Source organism: Candida metapsilosis (assembly GCF_017655625.1).
Source record: "Candida metapsilosis strain BP57 chromosome Unknown scaffold7, whole genome shotgun sequence".
Lineage (NCBI taxonomy): Eukaryota > Fungi > Ascomycota > Pichiomycetes > Serinales > Debaryomycetaceae > Lodderomyces > Lodderomyces metapsilosis.
Window position 1 is genome coordinate 35,737 of NW_027138165.1, and position 20,874 is coordinate 56,610.

The 20,874-nt window shown below is 37.4% G+C and overlaps 9 protein-coding genes across 9 annotated transcripts; 6 read left to right on the forward strand and 3 right to left on the reverse strand. All coding sequences in view use genetic code 12, as the record gives it.

The window, feature by feature from the left end:
• Positions 1 to 18: 18 nt before the first annotated feature.
• On the forward strand, positions 19 to 702 carry I9W82_004558 (cyanamide hydratase; the record flags this gene model as incomplete). Its single annotated transcript, XM_067693642.1, has 1 exon — positions 19 to 702. One exon carries the CDS (start codon positions 19 to 21, stop codon positions 700 to 702), a length of 684 nt encoding a protein of 227 aa, XP_067546043.1.
• An 89-nt stretch (positions 703 to 791) lies between these two features.
• I9W82_004559 (dynein light chain) lies at positions 792 to 1,164 on the forward strand (the record flags this gene model as incomplete). Its single annotated transcript, XM_067693643.1, has 2 exons — positions 792 to 813; positions 911 to 1,164. The coding sequence occupies 2 exons, from the start codon at positions 792 to 794 to the stop codon at positions 1,162 to 1,164; spliced, it is 276 nt and encodes a 91-aa protein (XP_067546044.1).
• Positions 1,165 to 1,180: 16 nt separating this feature from the next.
• APT1 (adenine phosphoribosyltransferase) lies at positions 1,181 to 1,750 on the reverse strand (the record flags this gene model as incomplete). Its single annotated transcript, XM_067693645.1, has 1 exon — positions 1,181 to 1,750. One exon carries the CDS (start codon positions 1,748 to 1,750, stop codon positions 1,181 to 1,183), a length of 570 nt encoding a protein of 189 aa, XP_067546045.1.
• Positions 1,751 to 1,989: 239 nt separating this feature from the next.
• On the forward strand, positions 1,990 to 3,954 carry I9W82_004561 (uncharacterized protein; the record flags this gene model as incomplete). Its single annotated transcript, XM_067693646.1, has 1 exon — positions 1,990 to 3,954. One exon carries the CDS (start codon positions 1,990 to 1,992, stop codon positions 3,952 to 3,954), a length of 1,965 nt encoding a protein of 654 aa, XP_067546046.1.
• A 2,846-nt stretch (positions 3,955 to 6,800) lies between these two features.
• Positions 6,801 to 8,258, forward strand: CLB2 (B-type cyclin; the record flags this gene model as incomplete). The annotated part of the gene is made up of 1 exon (XM_067693647.1): positions 6,801 to 8,258. The coding sequence occupies one exon, from the start codon at positions 6,801 to 6,803 to the stop codon at positions 8,256 to 8,258; it is 1,458 nt and encodes a 485-aa protein (XP_067546047.1).
• Positions 8,259 to 8,554: 296 nt separating this feature from the next.
• Positions 8,555 to 11,137, forward strand: ESC4 (Esc4p; the record flags this gene model as incomplete). The annotated part of the gene is made up of 1 exon (XM_067693648.1): positions 8,555 to 11,137. One exon carries the CDS (start codon positions 8,555 to 8,557, stop codon positions 11,135 to 11,137), a length of 2,583 nt encoding a protein of 860 aa, XP_067546048.1.
• A 47-nt stretch (positions 11,138 to 11,184) lies between these two features.
• I9W82_004564 (epsin) lies at positions 11,185 to 12,765 on the reverse strand (the record flags this gene model as incomplete). The annotated part of the gene is made up of 1 exon (XM_067693649.1): positions 11,185 to 12,765. The coding sequence occupies one exon, from the start codon at positions 12,763 to 12,765 to the stop codon at positions 11,185 to 11,187; it is 1,581 nt and encodes a 526-aa protein (XP_067546049.1).
• Positions 12,766 to 14,883: 2,118 nt separating this feature from the next.
• On the reverse strand, positions 14,884 to 17,172 carry MNN24 (Mnn24p; the record flags this gene model as incomplete). The annotated part of the gene is made up of 1 exon (XM_067693650.1): positions 14,884 to 17,172. The coding sequence occupies one exon, from the start codon at positions 17,170 to 17,172 to the stop codon at positions 14,884 to 14,886; it is 2,289 nt and encodes a 762-aa protein (XP_067546050.1).
• Positions 17,173 to 18,384: 1,212 nt separating this feature from the next.
• On the forward strand, positions 18,385 to 20,691 carry I9W82_004566 (uncharacterized protein; the record flags this gene model as incomplete). The annotated part of the gene is made up of 1 exon (XM_067693651.1): positions 18,385 to 20,691. One exon carries the CDS (start codon positions 18,385 to 18,387, stop codon positions 20,689 to 20,691), a length of 2,307 nt encoding a protein of 768 aa, XP_067546051.1.
• Between the last annotated feature and the right edge of the window lie 183 nt (positions 20,692 to 20,874).

Here is a 20,874-nt window from a genome sequence, read left to right on the forward strand (position 1 = left end):
AAAGCCAACTTCTATACAATGTCAAAGTACGGATTTGTCAAAATTGAAAGGGATGTTGCAAAAGCAGTGACATCCCCCAAACCACCTACTCCGCAATTGAACACTGACTTGCCAAACTCGGGATTATCACAATCAGTGCTCAATTATGCAAAGGAAAAACTTCCACCCAAAGTACTCAACCATTCTTTAAGAGTTTACTTGTACTCGCGTGCTATAATCAAGGACCAGTTTCCCGATTGGAATCTTGATGATGAAGTGGTGTTTGTCACCAGTTTGTTACATGATATAGGAACTACCGATGAAAATATGAAAGCTACAAAGATGTCTTTTGAGTTTTACGGAGGATTGTTATCCCGTGACTTGGTGTTTGAGCAAACCAAAGATCAAGACTACGCCGAGGCTGTCAGTGAAGCAATCATTAGGCACCAAGATTTGGGAGAAAGTGGCTACATTACCACCTTGGGACTTATCTTGCAGATTGCCACTACTTTGGACAATATCGGAGCAAACACCAACTTGATTCATTTTGATACTTTAGATGCTGTCAACAAAAAGTATGGTCGTGAAGGATGGGCCTCATGTTTCGGTGCAGCTATTGACAACGAAAACAAGATGAAACCATGGGGTCACACCAGTGCCTTGGGAGTGAATGACTTTAGAGATAGCGTTTTGGGCAACAAGGTCAAGTATGAGAAATTGTAAGTAGATGTGTAAGTAGAAGTAAAGTGAATTGAGGCAAAAAAAAAAAAAATTTGTAAACAAATCACTCCCTCAACTATCTCTCTACATCCATGGCAGAACAAGACAACGCTCGTATGTGTCAGTAATTCAGATTTATCAAATGGTATACTAACTAATCATTGTGCTTCTCGTCCCTAGGATCCAAGGGGGAGTCACAAGTTCAATCTAGCAATATTAAAGGCATCCGATTTGGCTGAAGATATCCAGTTGAGGATATTCGAATTAGCAAATGAAGCAATTCAAAACTACAAGATTGAAAAAGATATTGCTGCATTTTTGAAAAAAGAGCTAGATCAAACATATGGTCCTACATGGCATGTTATAGTGGGGAAAAGTTTTGGAAGTTATGTCACGCACGAACAAGGTTATTTCATCTACTTTTACATTGGAGAATTGGCGTTTTTAGTATTTAAAAGTGGTTAGCCTTTTATTAGAAATTCTATGAGTCTTTATATTTTTCCTCTTGTCCTCCAAACAATGTAAATACTGGAGCATGCAACCTATCTCTACCTTTCAAGAAATCCAATTCCATGACAAATAAAAACTCCACAATGTCTACACTGGCTTTGAGAGCCAATTCTCCAGCACCATACGCTGATCCTCCTGTTGCCAAAATATCATCGACAATCAAAACCTTGGCACCTTTTGGAATCACTCCTTCTTGAAGTTCAAACACATCTGATCCGTATTCTTTTTGAAATTCAACTTGATATGTTGGTCCTGGCAATTTACCTGGTTTCCTTACAGGAACAAACCCAGCATTCAATGCCAATGCCAATGTTGGACCAAACAAAAAGCCCCTGCTTTCCAATCCAATGACATAATCAATTTTCTTATGACCCACGTGCAATTTGAATGCGGTGATTAATTTGTTGAACAAATCTGGTTTGGCAAAGATTGGCAAAAAGTCTTCAAATAGAATACCTTCTTTTGGGAAATTGGGGAATTGCTTCAAATGGGACTTTAACTCCTTAGCTAAGGAGCTTATTTCTTTGGCAGTGTCTGACATTGCTGAACTGGTTTTGGTAAAGAGAAGGGTAAGAAAAAAAAAAATTGATGAGGAAAAGTGTCGAAAAATATTCGGTGATAAGATTGAGAGATTTACGACACCACAATTTTTTTTGCGACAAATGTTTTCACAGCAGACGCGTATCAAACACAAATTCAAAACAAAACAAAAAAAAAAAAAGACACCTGAATACAGTAGAGTTTATCAAGCGCCAAAACAATCAATCTCATTTTATTCAAATGGAGTCTTCTGGTACCTTAAAGAGGACGGAGAGTGCGAGTCCCTCTATGAATCCAATAAGTCCTACCACTTTGGATAATCTTTCAATGAATCTAAGAGAAAGAAATTATGATGACTACAAGTTCAAGGACGACATTTCGAGCCCTTTACTACAGACTCCAAAGTCGGGCAGGCGGGTTTTAGACTCTCGTGGCTCTGCTTCGCCAATGCCCCCGTACAGATACTTACACACGCCCAAACGCTCACCAACAAAACCTCCCATATCACCAAGCAAAAACTACTCGGAGCTGGTCAATAGGCAGAGAGCAACAGCAAGAGGTAGTCCAATAAAGCAGAGACATGGAACTGAGGAAATGTATAAATGGTCGTCAAGTGCACAAATTGATAGCTTGAAGGACGAGAATACAAAACTACACAGAGATCTTGAAAAGGCGGACTTTCATCGAAAAGAGAATGTAAGATTGCAGAAGGAGTTAGACAAATTGGAGAATATAAAAGTTGAACACCTTCAACTGGAGAAAGACAAGCAGCACTGGAAGATACAAAGTGAGCGGTGCGAAGAGGAAATAAAGCGGTTGAAAGCCTCCCTTGAATTGAAAGATGCGAAATTAACTCACCAGCAATTAGAGATTGAAAGATTGACCAAGTTGAAGAGGGAACAGGCATCCACTATTGCGGAGAACAATCGCAAGATTAACGAATTAAGGAGATGTAAAGATTTAGGATTGGAACATTGCAGCAAATTGGAGACTTATGTTGATATTTACGCTGGACAAATTGAGGAACTCAGGCTGTATAATAAGTATTTGAAAGAAAAGTTGAGAGATCAAAAGGAGTATAGCTTTGGCAAGACTGGTGGTTTGTTGAATAAACAAGTGCAAACCGAGCGGAGGAATAGGGATGTGGCTCTGGAAGGTAGTCCTTCTTTACTGAAGGAATCAGCTAAAGAGTCAGCAAGCAAAGAAGAGCCTGACCCTTCGCCAGCATTCCGGGCATCTGATAATTCTGATTCCATCGTAGAAAAGGTTGCAAGCATACTACTAGGCAAGATAGGGACAGAAAATAGTGGAGCCAAAGGAAATGAGCCATTGCGAAATGGCGAAAACTTGGATGTGGAGCGGCTCGCTGATGCATTGTTGAGACGCTTAACTGAGGTAGAGTCTGTCATCCCTAGAAGTGAGGGACAAGAGTTTTCCAAAAGGCAAGGTAGTTCCTCAGAGTCACTGAGAAGGGATTCAGCAGATACACACCAATACAGACAACCAGATGTGGAAAGTGTAGATCAATTATCAAAGGATGACACCCCATCTGTGTCAAAAAGCATAGAAGAGCTACGCAAGGAAGTGGAGCAGATAAAACTCATGGCGCAATCATGGGCAAGTAATGGGGTCAATAAGGGAGAGCATGCTGCAGCTGCCGACAATTGCAATGCCAAGTTGAACGCACTTGCTCAAAAGACGAACACAGTGCAGGATAATGGGTCAAAGCATCAACCTCAAATTAACGACCCAGTTGATCTGTTGGACAAATCGCAGTCTGGATCACGCCACCCCTCGACAGCCCAATCAAATGCTCAAACGCAGACGTATTCGATCCCAACCAAGAATCTCAACGTAACAAAGGATACATCTCAAGTGAATGACGACTCAGGACAAGGAGCTACAACCAAGCACGAGAGGTTTAACATTGATAAATCTACCCAGACTCTCAATTCAGTTCCTTCCACAGCTCAAGCTGAATACGATGATTCTTCTTATCCCAAATCAAATGAGGAATGTCAGAGAGATTCAAGCAAGTTCGATCAAGTGGAGATTGACCCACAGTTTGCACACATTAAATCAAGCGACAAGCTATCACTGCAGCATGAGTTCTATACTATGAATCCAAGAGATTCCATGTGTGTTTGCCATCAGTGTCAGGCAATTGATGACTACACGAATTCAAGAAAGACCTGGGTTGCTTAAACCGACATTAATGGGCTAGAGTATACTACTGTATAGGAGTGCAATTTTGTAATACATAATACAAGCTTAGTTAACTCTTTCCATCCTGGTTAAAGAATTACGGATCGTCTACGAGAACGGTTAAATGTGCGTTCTCCATATGGTTCGATCCAGTGCTGCCAAGCCACTATTTTTGCAAAAGATCAGCAGAAAACCCTCCTACAATGGGGTTTTCGGGAACTCTAGGGCAAACGTAAAGTCTAAGTACATAAGCGCTAAAGAAAAACTTTTAGGCATTTCAGCATATGCAAGAGACTTTTCTGAGGTGCAGACGTGCATACAAAAACGCTTTGCACGAGATTAAGCCACTGGAGGGTCTATATAAATGCATCCCTCTTTAGACGATTGTAAAATGAGCCGTCAAAGCTGACAACGAAAGCAAAAAGCTGTATGAAGGTGTGGCTCCGATGTGCTTTCAAAAAAGAAAACGCGGTTAGAAAGGGGAACACAAACCCTGCGAAGCCTCCTTACTTACGGGCCAAATATTTGCTTCGGAAAATTCATTTCTCCGGACAGTGAACTTCTTCTGTATTAAAATTAGTAGAGTAAATTCCGGAATACCGTATACATTGTTTTCTAGTTATAGAAGGTGTTTGTTGTTGAAGCCGTGGAATGAATAATAAACCCAATCGCGAAAATTTACATTCAGTTTTTTCTTTTTTTTTTTTGTCTAATGAAATTACTCTTTTGTGTATTTGTTTGTTGTTTTTTTGTTGTTGTTGTTTCTTGTTCTTCTAAAGATCTTTGTTTTGTGATATGACACGAGTTGCGGAGCCACCTCAAGTTTCATCTTTCACAACTGAAACGTGACTATTGTGTAAGATGAAACTGTGGGTTACTCTTGTAATTGAAATCACTTTCTCCGTAAACATGTTCTGATTAGGACCAGCTTGGTTCTGGTTCAATGGTAGAGTAGCTGACACCTACAATTGATAGGTAGACTCAACTATCCTGTATTTCCATCGCCATCCCTCTCCACTAGGTTTCTTCGATCTCGCATCAATGAAATCATGCAATGATATTAGATCAAAGGTAGCAGCAACCTTAAAAAGGAAAACAAAGACCGAAAAGGCATCAAAAAGGGTAACTTTAAACCATATATAGTCTGCATGGTTTTTAGTTAAGGCTCTTTTGCTGCTTGGTTATTTTCCTTCTTGGTTATAAAGCGCTAACAGTTGGTTAAGAATGTCTAAAACAATAACAAAAAGAGAAAGAAAGAGAATAAAAAAAAAAATTTAAAATTTATTACACAAAACATTCTTTGTAAAAACCCCCCCAAAATAGGATTAATAGTAAACATAAACATTTTAAACCAAAAAAAAATTTCCTATTTAGATGTACCCGAAACTTTATAATCTTACTTTCTGTTTATATATAAAGCTATATATAGCTTTATAAACCTGTAGCATTTTAACTCTTTAGAGCATACATCGAAAACAGATGACCTCGGCTTTGAAAAGCATCAAAGATGTTTATTTGTCTGCACTGAATCATCCGAAATCGTATGGTCTGTAAATGGCTAAGTGGCTCAACTTGTTTGTGCTAGGATGACATAATCACTTTTACACACTCTTTGTGAAACTGTTGTCTTGTGTAATTCAATGTCCAGTGTGTGTCAACTTGTGTAACCTAAAAGCCAGACCACGAAGCTTTCTTCAAACACAAACTCTTTTGCCATTTGTTTATAATTTCAACTTACTTGGTTCTTCCAACTAGGTTGCAAAGTAGCACAAACATTTTGCATTATGTACCATCGAAGGTTTTATGAACAATACAAGAGGAAGGAAGCACCTGTACACAACCACACAGTTATACAAAACCAATTGCTTCATAACAATAGGTATTTTATTTTTATTTTTTTATTTTAGTTACGTGACTGTTGGGAATTGCATATATCCATACTTAATGTTGCTATCGTCCTTGTTTTTTTCCTTTTTTTTTATAAACACCAAATCCGCCGTAGATTCACAACACACACCTTCTTTTGATCATCTCCTGAAAAAAAAAATATCAAGGTTGCAATCCACCACCAAACTATTCCCGCCTTTCGCTACTCCACCAAACTATCCCTTTATTTTTTTTTTGTATTTTTGAATATTATCGCGCCAAGTCCGATACGATTTCACACACACTTGTTGCATAAGAGAATTCCTTTGATTCAGGCATCGAATACATAAAGAAATTATTTAAAAATAATTAACATTTTCGTTTTTAGATCAGACTACTCCATATAAGTCATCACTTATCCCTTTAGGCTTAGTATTCACCTTACTAAGAGAGAAAACAGCGTCACTTATTGATTTCGTTGCTCAGCCCGGTAATCTGTCTGTCCCAGCCGCTTAGCCTTTATCACCAGACACAAGCTCCTATTTACTACACGACTGACTTAGTTTGGTTACCTACTGTTCACAAAAATTCCACCTGTTTGTTTTTTTTTTTTGGTTCAAAGTGCAGGAAAGGGAAGAAGAAGAAGAAAAAAAAATTTAAAACAATTCTCGAAGTTTGGAATTGAGAAACGAAACATCAAAAAGGGGGTTATACTCTTAAAGACTTGTCTTCTTGGTCCCACATTCCATCAGCGAACAAGTCTATTATCTCAATAGTTGCGGTCTACAAACCACGTTGTCAAGTCATTTCAACAATACGCCAAAATTTCTTTTTGGAGGGTGTTGAATTGGTCGTCTACTACTGCATCAATCAAGTATTCCGTTTCAAACTAGACAATTCACGTCGAATCAACTATCAAATTGGATCTCCTAGTGACCCTTAACAACGCTGAAACATATCAGTGATATATATTTAAAGAGATGCCACAAGCCACGCTCACGCATTCTGCGAGTAACGAAAATGACTTTAAACTAGCAAAGGCAAAGATCCTATCAGAACAACAACTGAGTCTACAACGCGACCGATCATCGCAGGAACCATTTGAAACCTCTACTCAAGAACTATTTGAGGAAAACAAACCACCAATATCCACCGTCAAACAAAGTAAATCTAAATCAGCCACAACTACAACAACTACGCGTCAGTACCTAGGCGATGTATCCAATCAATACCACAGTAGTGGTCTCAAGCCAATACAGCAAGCACAGCTGCAAATACAACTACTGAAAAAGAGAAAACCTTTTACAAGAGATGGTCAACCTTTACAAAATAAACTTAATAGAGTAATACCAATAGTAGCCGATGGGGCTAATACCACACAGAAAGCGCAACTGGCGAATTTACTTGTGCCATCGCGATTGCCACAAAAGAGGCAGGCAACAGAGTCGTCGACAAATTTGGTTGAGAAATTGAAAATACCTGAGCCTCAACCTCATCAAGCATCTTCAAATAATATTGCATCAACTTATAAGAAATCACGTTTGATTGATTACGAATGGCAGGATCTTGATGAAGAGGATTACGATGATCCATTGATGGCCAGCGAATACGTCAACGATATCTTTACATACTTTTACGAGTTAGAGCAACGAATGTTGCCGGATCCACAATATCTATACAAACAAAAAAACTTGAAACCCAAAATGAGATCAATATTAGTCGATTGGTTGGTTGAAATGCATTTAAAATTCAAATTACTACCAGAATCTTTATTTCTTGCCATAAATATAATGGATCGATTCATGTCAATTGAAACAGTTGAAATTGACAAGTTACAATTACTAGCCACTGGTTCGTTATTCATTGCAGCAAAATACGAAGAAGTATTTTCCCCGCTGGTTAAAAACTATGCCTTCTTCACCGATGGATCATATCTGGTGGAAGAAATCTTGCAAGCAGAAAAATTTATCTTGACGGTTTTGAATTTTGATTTAAACTATCCAAATCCAATGAACTTTCTTCGAAGAATATCCAAGGCAGATGATTATGACGTTCAGTCAAGAACTTTAGGGAAATACCTTTTGGAAATCACAATTATAGATTACAAATTTATCGGAATGAAACCATCCTTGTGCTGTGCCCTGGCTATGTACTTGTCACGTTTGATATTAGGTAAAATCCCTGTATGGAATGGCAATTTGATTCATTATAGTGGTGGCTACCGCATCAATGACATGAGAGAATGTGTCGAGTTAATGTTTCAATACATCACCGCCCCTATCGAGCACGACGAATTTTTCAAAAAGTACGCCATGAGAAAATTCATGAGAGCAAGTACATTGTGCCGCAAATGGGCCGAAAAGTTTCAAGCGGAAGGTAGAGATTTGTTTGATGAAAGTTTATCTACTCATCGTTTATCGATTGAGATGGATAACTAGTATTTTGCATATTTGACACACAAATGATTTAATGACGCCATGACTTTTGTAAAAGGGGAATATATATATATCCATCGGTTGTATAGTAATATAATCCATATACCTAGACATTTTTTTTTTTTTGTAAAGCGTCACGTGTGAGAATCCATACGCGTCATGTTTTCAAATGTAAACAAAAAAAAAAAAGAAAAACAGGCCCCAGTTGCCACAACAGGAGATTAGAAACACGTTCTTTAAGGATATCAGCTTTTTCACAGGTATCACAGAGTACAGCTAAGTATATCACCACGCGTCTCATGTTTCAAGGATACACATTTTTAATTGTCAAATCACTAGACTTGGATGACAACGAAGTCGCTAAGCTTGAGAAGATTTTAACCCAACATAACGCAACCAAGGTTTACTCAAAGGATGAATATGACAACTCCATAAACTACTTTGATCCTCCATCGATTACCCATATAGTCACCAACTCCATCGATTTTATTGAGTATTCACCAGCACAGAAATCAATGATACCTATCGTGACACCAGAATGGGTGCATAACTCAGTAGAGCAAAGCACATTGCTTCCAATAAAGTCATACAATCCAAACCCTGATTATTTTTTCCGAAATTGCTTTGTTTGCTGTGCTGATAACTTGCCTCAGGGAGACAAGGAGCTTATATACGGTGCAGTTCAGGCCTTTGGTGGGAATTATTTGGACGTGTTATCCAAGTACACAACACACTTGATCGCTATGGACATGACAAATGAAAAGTCCATTATTGCTTCTAGTCTCATTCACGATCCAAATTGTAAGGACCCGGTCATGAATATTAAGATTGTATTGCCTCATTGGATCGATCATTGTTTAATATTAGGAAAAAAGCTTGACGAAAAAGAATATACTCTTCCTGATTCTGATTCCTTTGACATGAACGCTAGTGGTCAAGCGGGAGAGTTGTTGAATGAAATCAAAAATGACTTTTCTGTTCCAATTCTAGATGATTCAGTGCCAAAAGATGAAGACTCGTTCAAAGATGTGGGCTACTTCAAAGGCAAACGTTTTTACATTTCCTCCGACTTTAATCTTTCTCAAAGATTGGCGAATTCTGTGAAAGCTTTAATTGAGAAACTAGGTGGTGTTATTACTACCTACAATGATGATATTGACATTTATCTTGGAAAGTATCGCAGTGGTGAAGCTTACCACAAAAGTCGGCAAAATAGCAGAATCATTATTGCAAACTTGCAATGGTTATATTCAATCCTTGTTACAAAGAAGTGGGTGTTGCCAATCAACTCAAACATCCTCTACTATCCAATCCCATCCAAACATATTGACGAATTTAAAAACTTGAAAATTTCCATTTCAAACTATAGCGGTGACTCAAGAGCATACTTGTCTAAACTAATAACGTTGATGGGTGCAACTTTCACCAAGACATTGACTAGAGACAATGATTTCTTAGTTTGTGCTAAACCAGAAGGTAAAAAATACGATGCCGCTGTTTCCAAATGGATAGGTATGGATGGTAAACCTGAAGTTCAAATTGTCAACCACATGTGGTTGGAAGATTGTTTTGTTCAGTGGATGAAATTAGATCATACTGACGCCAAGTATACAAATTTTGGAAACCCGGACTTGGGAATGGAGCCACTTGTAGGTGGAGCTCATTTGGATGTGGACAAGTTGGATGAGCCAACTGAGGAGAACGGAAATGTCACTGGGAATGTTGATGACAGTATGAGCGAGGATGAGAGTACCCAATCAAGAAAATTGGTCCATCCTGTCCCATTGACTAGTATAAAGAAGGAGGTCACGTCCAGTGGCGACTTGATGAAATTTGTGGAAAAGCGAGGAGAAGAGAATGATGATGCTGTAAGTGTGCATTCTCCACCAAATGGCACTCCGAATAAGTCTGATATCAGTGCCGAAATAAATTCACCAAAGACGCCAACCGACATTGCTGAAGCTAATGCCTTTAACGCTCGTTATGGAGGAAGATCTGCTGCTAAAAAGGCCGCAGCAAAATTGCATGATAATATGAGTGATTTAAACGCTTACTTGGAAATGTCAAAGAGTAGCAAAAAAATGAAGAGCTACATGAGCGAGTTGGAAAACACAGTTAAAAGAAAGCATTTGCAAGAAACCAATGACTCCAAAGCAGATACCAGCTCAGAAGACGGAATCAAACGTCCTCGTACGGATGAGTGCAGCATTATCGCAATAATGACTGGATGCGAACAAGATATTGAGCTAACCAAAAGCGATTATACCAAGCTACAATCCATTGGTATCAAAGTAATTACCGATTTATCAAAGTATTCCCCAAATACCTTAATTGCGCCCAAAATTCTACGAACTGAGAAATTTTTAAGAAGTTTAAGTAAAGTTGATAGAATCATTCATCCATCATACATTGTGGATGTTTTGGCAAATGCTGAAAACAATGGCGATATTTTAAACTTGTACCGTATTGATGATTACGCCTTGGATAAAGTCAATCCGTCAGCAAATGTTGATTTGGGGGTCAAGAGTTTGCACGCATTATTGCAGAAACTGAGTATGCGTGGAAAACTCTTTGATGGGATAAGCTTAAATCTAAGCAAAAACCTAAATGGTGGAACTGAAGTCATTGCGAGGATTTTGCAAGACCATGGCCTTAAAGAGTTTGAGGAGGTGCCAGCTACACTCACCAAAAAGACGCCAATTTGCAGCTGCATTCACAATGGCAAAGAAGTGTCTATATTAATTGCTAATAAAACTAAGGATTTACGGCTTGTCACTAATTTCAAGAAAACTTACTCCAATGGAGTTGTTCTCAGTTGGGACTGGTGTGTGAAGTCGATTTTTAGCATGGAATTACAAAAGTTTGACGAATTCAAATTGTGAAAATAGTATACACGTATATGTCTAAATCCTTTGTAGAGTGAGTCTCTTCAAATATCTATCAAACTAGGACCCTCTCCGTTAGCTTGCTTCTGGTACTGCTGTTGCTGGGGCTGTGCATTACCAAACCCATATCCAGTGTACGCACTATTGAGTTGTTGCTGCTGCTGCTGCTGTTGCTGTGGTTGAGCTTGGTAGCCAATACCAGTATTCAAAAACGGATTACCTGTAGCGTTAGAACTGACTCTATGTTGATCATTGTTGACTTGTTTGTAACCAGTACCACTCGAGTTGATGAAGTTTTGAGTCTTTGTATGTTGATGTGGAATACGAGTTGCACCAGTATTTCCAAAAGTATCCAAACCAGTTCCCTGTGTTAAGAGGTCATTCAACTCGTGTGTCTCATTGAACCTCGATGACGAAGTGTTTTGTTGTTTCAATGGGGCAGTTGATTGAGTGTAGAATTGGGCTTGTTGTTGTGCTTGCTGTTGTGCAGCTAGTTGAGCTTGTTGTTGTTGGTACTCTTGTGTCTTTTGTTCCGCCAACGCATTCAATGTCTGCGACTTCAGCTGATTGTTTCCTGAATCAGACCCAATAGCAAATGGATTATTGGAGCCTGTTTTCAAAGGTTGTAGTTGCTCCTGTTGCTGAGGTTGACCATAGTTGAACCCTGTGAACTGGTTAGGTTGGTACTGCTGTTGAGGCTGTTGTTGTGGCTGCTGCTGCTGTTGTTGCTCAAATTGGTTTTGATAGAACCCAGTCTCCATTGGGTTTTGAATAGGATTACCAAACATATCATATTGCTGAAATTGTTGAGTTGGTTGTTGGAAAAATTGTTGTTGTTGTTGCTGTGGTTGTTGATAGTACCCAGTCAAATAGTACTGTTGTGGTTGTTCCTGCTCTCCATTCAAGTCCAACAAGTTTGCATTTTGATTCTGTCTTCTCAACTCCTCCTCCTCTAATGAAAGTTTGATAGCAGCTTCCAATTCAGGATCATTTTCTGACTCTCTAGCACGCATTTGTTCCTCTTCAGCTGTCATTCTCGATAATTCCAAAGCTCTTTGCAAATCAGCATCGTATGGTTCATCACCACCTCTATCTCTTCTCCTTTCCCTTCTTCTCTCTCTCCTGCCTTCTCCAAAGTCGTCGTCGTCAATGTCGTCATCGAAAGTTCCGGTACGTCTTCCGCGTTTAGCCAATGACCGTTCATGTTTCAACCTCTCATCATCTCTCAATAACGATACCAACTCTTTTGCCTTCACTCTGATAATTGCACCTTGATCTTTATCCACTTCATCAAGATGAATAAATTCCCTCAATGTTTTCACAATGTAAATGTTATCTTTAGCCCATAAAACACACTTTTCCGAACCAAACCTAACCAAATAATCCAATACTGTCAATGATTTAGCAATGTGTCTCCAGTTCTTACCTTTATCATTAAGACGACGATCTAACATATCCATAACCTCCATAAATTCAGTTTGCGATTGATAAGTGCACGAAGCTATTTCTTCCATATCATAAGTTGTTGGGCCCGTGGCGTCATTGGATGTTGCATTTCTCACCAAAACCTGTGCCGATGAGTAGCCTCCAACAACATTCTTCATAGATCTTACTATTTTGGACATGTTGAGTTCTATATGTGTATGTGTGATGAATGGGGGGTGAAAACTCCGACTTTGAAACTTTTGATTGCTAAATAAAGAATTGAATTTGCTGAACGGTTGAGCGTAATTGTATTGCAGGTGAACTAAGTTATTCTCACAATAAGAAATCCTCTTAAATCGATTACCTACGTATCAGCTTAATCAGATGATGATGTCAATGATGAAGATGATGATGATGATGATGATGACGATAAAAGTTTGTCGATAAAAATTCCACAAGCCGAGAGTGAGCACAAGTCACTCAATCGGAAAAAGAAATTCCTTGGAGGAGTAAAAATTGGGGTGATGTACACGACCTTCTGATATGCTCACGTTTTTTTGCAGCTATCGGTCGGGGGAGGTTGCCACAAACAGGGTAGTATGAAACGGAGGTGAGTTCAGAAGGAGGTATTGGCTCTGCAAGTTACATGTGAGGGCGATGTACGCTGTCAACCTCCTCCCGCAACTGAGGAGATAAAAAAAAAAGTGAAAAAAAAAAATAATGAAGAGTACGAGATTCGAACTCGCGCGGTAAACATACCAACAGATTACTCTTTTAAGAGGAAATTAATCCTCAAGCTTAAGTCTGTCACCTTAACCAACTCGGTCAACTCTCCAATTATTGCGATTTTTTGAGCTTTGTTTTAATATGTAGTATGCTAACTCGACTCAGCTTTCAATCGATGTCGACCTATTTTTTCTCGTTAAAAAGATTTTTTCCTCGACGTAGCTTAGGTCGACCCTGCGCCAGAAATTAAAAAAAACTCTTAGAAATTATGATATGATTGTTGCGTTTATAACATTCTCTAATGAGTTACGTATTTGGAACTCTTTATAAGAGGCATTCAGGTAGTTTATACTGAAAAGTTAGCAAGTCTAAGTAAATGAGGCAAAAGTGAATTTTTTGTATTGATTTTCGCCAAAAACATAGCCTTAAAGATTGTTGTAGTTACTAAAGATGCAAATTTACCAATAAACCTTAAGATAATATGAGAGCTGGCCGTTGGTACTGAGGTAACTATCAGAACATGTACCCAAAAACTAGGTGTCTGACTCTAACTTTATCATTTGAGGAACAAAAGACAATCGCAAATGTTGCTTAGCGTATATACATTCAGATCTCGCTAAACTATCTCCTTTTTTTTCAATTTTCAAAATGATGTACTAGAGAGTTTCAAGTTAAGCTTGATACACTTTTGAAGATTCCCAGGCTCAAGCAACTACTTCGACAGATGAATGGTGCACGAAAGGTACATAATTTTCCACGTCGACAAAAAAACCTCCCCTACCATGAAAACCAAGCTACACCATATCAAGATACAGGGCGAGGCCCCCACTCACGACTTTAACACAGATCTCAGTTGATGAGGTCTAAAATACGGGACAGTGGACCGAGTTTTACTTTTTTTGTCTGATTTTCTTTTGTATCGGGTTGCAATTGAAAAATTGAAGCAGCTCTTCCCCACCTCACTGCTCAGACAAAAAAGCTCACAACGCATAGCAATATCTTACTTCGTCCCTCACACTCAAGTTAGACGACACAAGATCAACAAACGATACGACCCTGTACTGAAAAAAAAAAAAGTGTCTGGCCAGATCTGGTCCTGTTCTTAAAACAAAAACGACACAAAATTAACAGACACAAAGACGTTTATTTTTTTTAATATTTATTTTATTTTGTTTTTTGTCTGCAACCGTTTTATTTTTTTTTGCGGCGTATCTGTACAGAGAATTAAAAAATTTACAGGTATATGTATATATCAAAAGCAAAGCACCCGCCTCGATCTCGATCTAAAAGGAAAACAAAAACAAAAAAACGTTTTCAAAAGTGAAATTGAGATGACCTCATGGTTGCATTGCAATTCATCAAAAAACGCCTAGATCTCGTGTTTTCTTCTTCATCGTAATTGGAGACACCTATATTGAGTGAAATCTTAATGCGAAAGTTTAAAGTTTAAGTTTACGGTCCCCCATTTGCCCTTACCTTGAAAATGTTATCGAGAAATAATAAAGCTTAAACATACTACACTTGTACCAAGAGTCTCTTCTAAAGGAATGTATTCTAATATTTATGTCTAATCTAAGCTGCTCCCCCCCCTCCTACGAGATTTTCAAAAACAGTCTTTGTTCTTCAACAGCATCACAAACTTTCCTGCGATCATTGCCATCACGATCAGGCACTTCCTTCAAATTGAATTTGGGATCAGTACAATACAACATCTTCAATTGTTCAATCACCTTCAATTCAAAATCGTAGCCACTTATAGCACCAGCACTCAATTCTTGTCTGAGTTCATTACCATATAAACGTCTTCTATTACCTTTGTTATCCACTGGACCTCTTTCGTCAGTGGTGAATAGTTGTTGAAAGTAATATTTGGGCCAATTGGCATGAAGGAAGAATAGTGATGATGATTTGTACCAGTGGTAATCGTAGTTGTATTTCGAATTGTCACGATCATGTTGGGGAAATGTGGTGGGTGGAGCCGATAAATATGGATTATCTTGCGCATCATCATCTTCGGCTTTACCCTGTGCCTTTGCTTTAGCTCTAGCAGCAGCAGCAGCAGCTTTGGTATTGACAAATTCGGCATCACTGTTTGACTGTATATAGTCAACAATTGGATCGTATTGTCCCATGGCAAAATATAAATGTTTCTTTGTAGTTTCATCCTTGGGTCCAAATTCTCGATTAAATTCTTGCACTTGATAATAAGGCAATTGTAATTTATGAGCAGCAGCAATAAAAGTTTCTTTATCACCTTCTCCTGCGGCACCTTGACTCAACAAGGGGTAGTAATAATCTGGCCCATAAGTGTTGTAATACATTGAAAGCAACAAGGTCTTGAAATGCACTTTTTTATTAATCAACAATTGACCAGTTTCCGAACTTGGTTCGGGAATGGCTCCTTGACAATCATGATATGAGTTATGAGCTACTGATGTTTCATAATCAGCACTTTCAAAAACTCCTCTAGGATCACCTTTAGTGTATGAGTTTCTTACTCTTTTGGAAGGATCTACTGCAATACCAGCAATATCATAAAATTTGGGCGATGTTGATCTTCTCCATAAATCTGGCCATACAACCAAATGGTTGTTTGTAAATGGTTTATTAACAAACAAGATATCAGGGTTTTTAATAGGGATATTATCAGCATCAAGATACAATACACGTTCAAAAGATGAAATGAAAATGGCGACATTCTTCATTTGATACCCAGCAGCTGAACCACCATTTCTAATAACTTGTTCATAGTACAGTTTGGGGATATAATCACTCATTAATTTACATTTCCCATTCAAACTTGGCAAAAGTCGATTACAAAATTCTTCGTCATAATCTTCATGTTTGGGTATGATAACTTCCACAGGTAAACGTGAACCGTTTTCCCTCAATACTTTGATTGAAAGTAAAGCCAATTGATTATATTTACCACCAGCTAAGTAAACGATACCATCACCCTTGAGGAAATCGTTGTATTTGTTATACTTGGTAAGATCCTCTGGCCAATCCTTCATCATTGATTTAACAAACTGTTGATGAGAATTTTTCAATGTTTCCAATTCCATATCATTTAATTCAATATACATTGACAACAATTCTTTATTTCTAATCAATTCTTGTTGATAATTCTCTCGAAGATGTCCTCCATAAACTGGCATTCTTCCCTTTTTATGAATCAATTCAAGTTTATATTTAAAATTATTCATATCTTCATCAGATAACTTGTTCAAATTTTGAAAATATTTTTCCAATTTAGCGGCATTGGGATAATGTTCATCATTATTGATACCATTTATAGTTGGTTTACAATCTTCAATAGATTTCAAAATGGTATTGAAAAAATCAATAAACGCAGCAGTAAACTTCATTTCCATGTCATAATGATCAGAAAATGAACTATTTAGCATCAATGAGTGTTCTTGGTTCAATTTGGAAATATAATCTTTATAGTTGTAACCTTCAATTAATTTAATATCATAGTTTTGACGAGAATCGAGATCAGAATTGATGAAATTCCAGAAATGATGAGTTGTGTCTGTTGCCAAATGTTGATTGCTCAGGTAATCTTTTTGGAAAACAACAAAGTCATTGTCTTCATTGTGATGGTAACCAACAATCTTGTGGTCTTGGTTCAGCAGTGATTGCAGCAGCAGAGACAGCAGAGACAGCAGAGACAGCAGTTTAGGAAGTGCTAGTGAAGATAATTTACCAAATATAGCTGATACACTGTTGTCATTGTCGTTTTGGTTGTTACTGTTGTTACTGTTGGTAGTTTTGTCAGATGAGTAGAGTGCCAATAGTATATTAACCACTGTGAATAGGAAAAGTACTGATAATACTATTTGAGTAGCTTTGAATTTAGTAGGGAGAACGAGTGGCATAGTCTAGGGTGGGTAGTGGGTAGTGGGTAGTGGGTAGTGGGTAGTGGGTAGTGGCTGTGGTGGTGGTAGTGGTGTTGTCGAGTGGTAGAAACAACAGCAAACGTGTACTTTTGATGAGATGTGTGGATTAAGGTTGGACTATATATGTATAGTTTAGTTGTTTAGTTCTGGAAAGATGAGTTGATGTGTTGATGGGCTTAGTTTGAGGTTGCTTAGCTGTGGCTTAGTTTAGGTTGAGTTTTTAGATAAGTCTCTTATGGTATGTTGGTGGTGGTGGTGGTGGTGGTGATGTGTCGATTTAGTTGTAAATATAAACAGATAAGGATGGTATATATAAGTATATAAGCAAATTTATTTTTCCAAGGGGAAGGGAGAGGAAGGAGGGGTGCGTGTGCGTGTGCGTGTGCGTGTGCGTGTGCGTGTGCGTGTGCGTGTGCGTGTGCGTTTGTATCTGTGTCTGTTTTATTTTTTATTTTTTTCTTCAAATCAGACACTTTTGATTTTATGTCTGTATAAATATATTCCTATTATACACTGAAAACAAAACAGACAGACATAAAAGATTGTACAATATAGTCTTTGTGTTATTGTTTATTGTTTATTGTTATTAATAGTAACATATAACACAATAATACTCAATATTCACGTGACTATACAGAGCCAGATAACCCAAATTGTTACCATATACTATCAGATTTACTATTATTTTACTTATCTCTGTTGTATACTACGTAACCACAGTTTTTGAACTAGATCTTGCATTAACAAAGTATATATATATATATATATGTGAGTACATTGGTGTAATTTACTTTTGTATATATCGTATATTGGTATATACATATATACATAGACTATACGTATCAAAATCGTACCATATCATATCATATTGTTAGCACATCACATCATATCATATCAATTGCAGATCAACAGCACGTCACTCGATTACTATTCCTCGGCTTTTAGTGTTTATAATTTAGCTTGTCGTAAAAATTATCGATTGTCATGAATACATATTTTACGACATTGAATCTAGTCCTTTTTCGTCAATGACAACAACAAAACTAAAGATAACACACACACACCACACACACAGTTTTGCTTTTTACAACCAAATTAACACATCACCATCACAACAACAACGCAGACATCATTACCAATCTATCCATCCATCTACTCACAGTATAGCATTACAATCCCCACCCTCTTACTATGTCCAATGATTATTCCTTATTTGATGACTTGGAACAAGATAATAACCCATCTTTATATGGCAATAAATCAATACTAACCAATCCTTACAACACTAACAACAATGACGGTTCATCTTCACAATCAGCTGAAGCATCTCCCTCAAACAAGAAGCAACAAAGTCTGGATCAAACCGTGGCAACAACACCAACACAACCATCACAGAAACAACTGCCACGGAAACACAGAAAACAAAAGCAGAAACACCTGCAATTGCATCAACTGCAGCAGCAACAACAACAACAGCTTCAACTATCACCAGTGCCCAACGCACTTAGTGACAATGACGAATATCCCACCACTGAATTAGTCAATAGCACATTGGGATTATCCAATCAAATTACTCAACTACTTGAAGCTCCCGACTTAACCATTGATGTCATCAACTCAGAACGATTAATCAACTCATCTATAATTGTATACACTATCCAACTACAATCACAACTGTTGCAAAACAAAATTGTTGTTAAACGAAGATATAGTGAATTTAAATCATTACGTGATAATTTGGTGCAATTATTCCCCACGCTAATTGTACCTCCAATACCAGAAAAACATTCAATAATCAGTTACTTGTTAAACTCAATCAATTTGAATAATGAATCAAATATAATTGAAATGAGAAGACGATATTTTAAGCTATTCTTGACGGATTTAATCTTTGATTCAGATATAAAATTGAAAAATTGTCCATTGGTTCATAAATTCCTTGATCCTAATTATGAATTATGTTGGTATAATGCATTAAATGAACCACCTGTGAGCTACCTACCAAACAACTTGTTATTGGCTAATCCAATTAATCCAGCCGATCAAAATGGATTGTATTCTATCTTACCCATTGTTAATGGATTTGATATCAATTCTAATACTGACAATTTATCAAATTTAAAGAAAATTAATGATGATTTGGAGAAATTAAATGATTCAATAAAATTATTTGAGTTAAGTGGGACGCTGTCCATATCCAATGAAGGAGATACCAATTTTGAACAAGATTTAAAATTCACCATTCCTCAAGAGCTTGTGTCTTTTGAATTGAAGTTCCACAAACTCATCACTGGATTATCATTTTTGAATAAATTGGATATTAAAACTAGTAAAGATTACAAGGGTTTAATAAATGTCTTGATTGATTTAGGTGGTAATTTAAACAATTTTTCATTACAAATTTATCATCAAAAACCTCATCATTTACGACAAAATTTACAATCAGCCGAATCTAGTTTTTATTCAACAGCCGATGACATTACTGTATCCGTTACAAATTCCCTTTCTGAAGCAATTGAAAAATTTGGATCAACAATGGATCAAGTGTTTTTGAATTTTGAAAATTTTGTCTTGAATCAATTAATACCGCAATGGCAAGAACCTATTCATCAATTAATTCAATATAATCAAACTGCCCTTAACTTGATCAAATTTTATAAATACAAGATTATTCAATTTAAAATCTTGTACAAGTTGAAATTTAATAAATTTCAACAATTGATAAACGTTAGCAGTTTAAAGAAGGGAGCAGACACTACTATACCCACGGCTAAGCCAAGTTTTACCAAGTCCCACGCACAAGAAGAAGAAGATGCAGTGATTATCAATTCACTTGATCATTTAAAAGAATTGAATAGTCCAACTTTAAACAATGCGTTGAAGAATATATCAATGAAGAAGGTTCAAAAAAAGACATCATGGTATGGATTATTTGGTGGTAATAATCAAACGAAAAAGTTTAATTTCCAATTACCAGTGGAAGAGCCAGGAGCAAGACCCACAGTAGCAGCAAACTCCACAGCAGCAGCTAGTGCGCCTGCAAGTACAAATAAAAGTACACCAGCGCCAGCGCCAGCATCACCAGCAGCTTCCTCTGTGTCTGCACCCCCTTCACATACATCATCCATTAAATTCAAGATCCAACATCTTGAAAAAGAATTGGATAAAATCAACCAATTAATTCAATTGTGCAACAAAGATATCCAAGACTTAACTCAAGCTCTAATGACAACATTTATTGAGTTTATCAAGAAATTAGAACATAAATGGTTGGTTATCATGATTAATTATATACGCAATGGTAAAGCTTTATTCGAGGAGAATTTGACTACTTGGCAGAGTTTCAAAACATCACTTGAGGAAGGAAGAGAGCAACTGGATGGAGATGAAGTATTGAATAATGGGGACATTTTGGGAGGACTTTTGGATGAAGATGCTGCTTCGGGTGAGGGTAATAACGATAATAATGATGATGATGATGATGCATATATTATGTAGGCATTATATTTTTGACTTTTACGAAATACACTGCTTTTTTAATTATTGAAAGACATTCGTTGGTGACTGTACTGATAGCAGGATTCAATGGCCTTTAGTGATGGGTACACACTGTATGTACATAGATATCTTCAAAGGTAGTGTACTTTTTACCAAAAATATTCTCTGGTTGTGGGTTTTGCC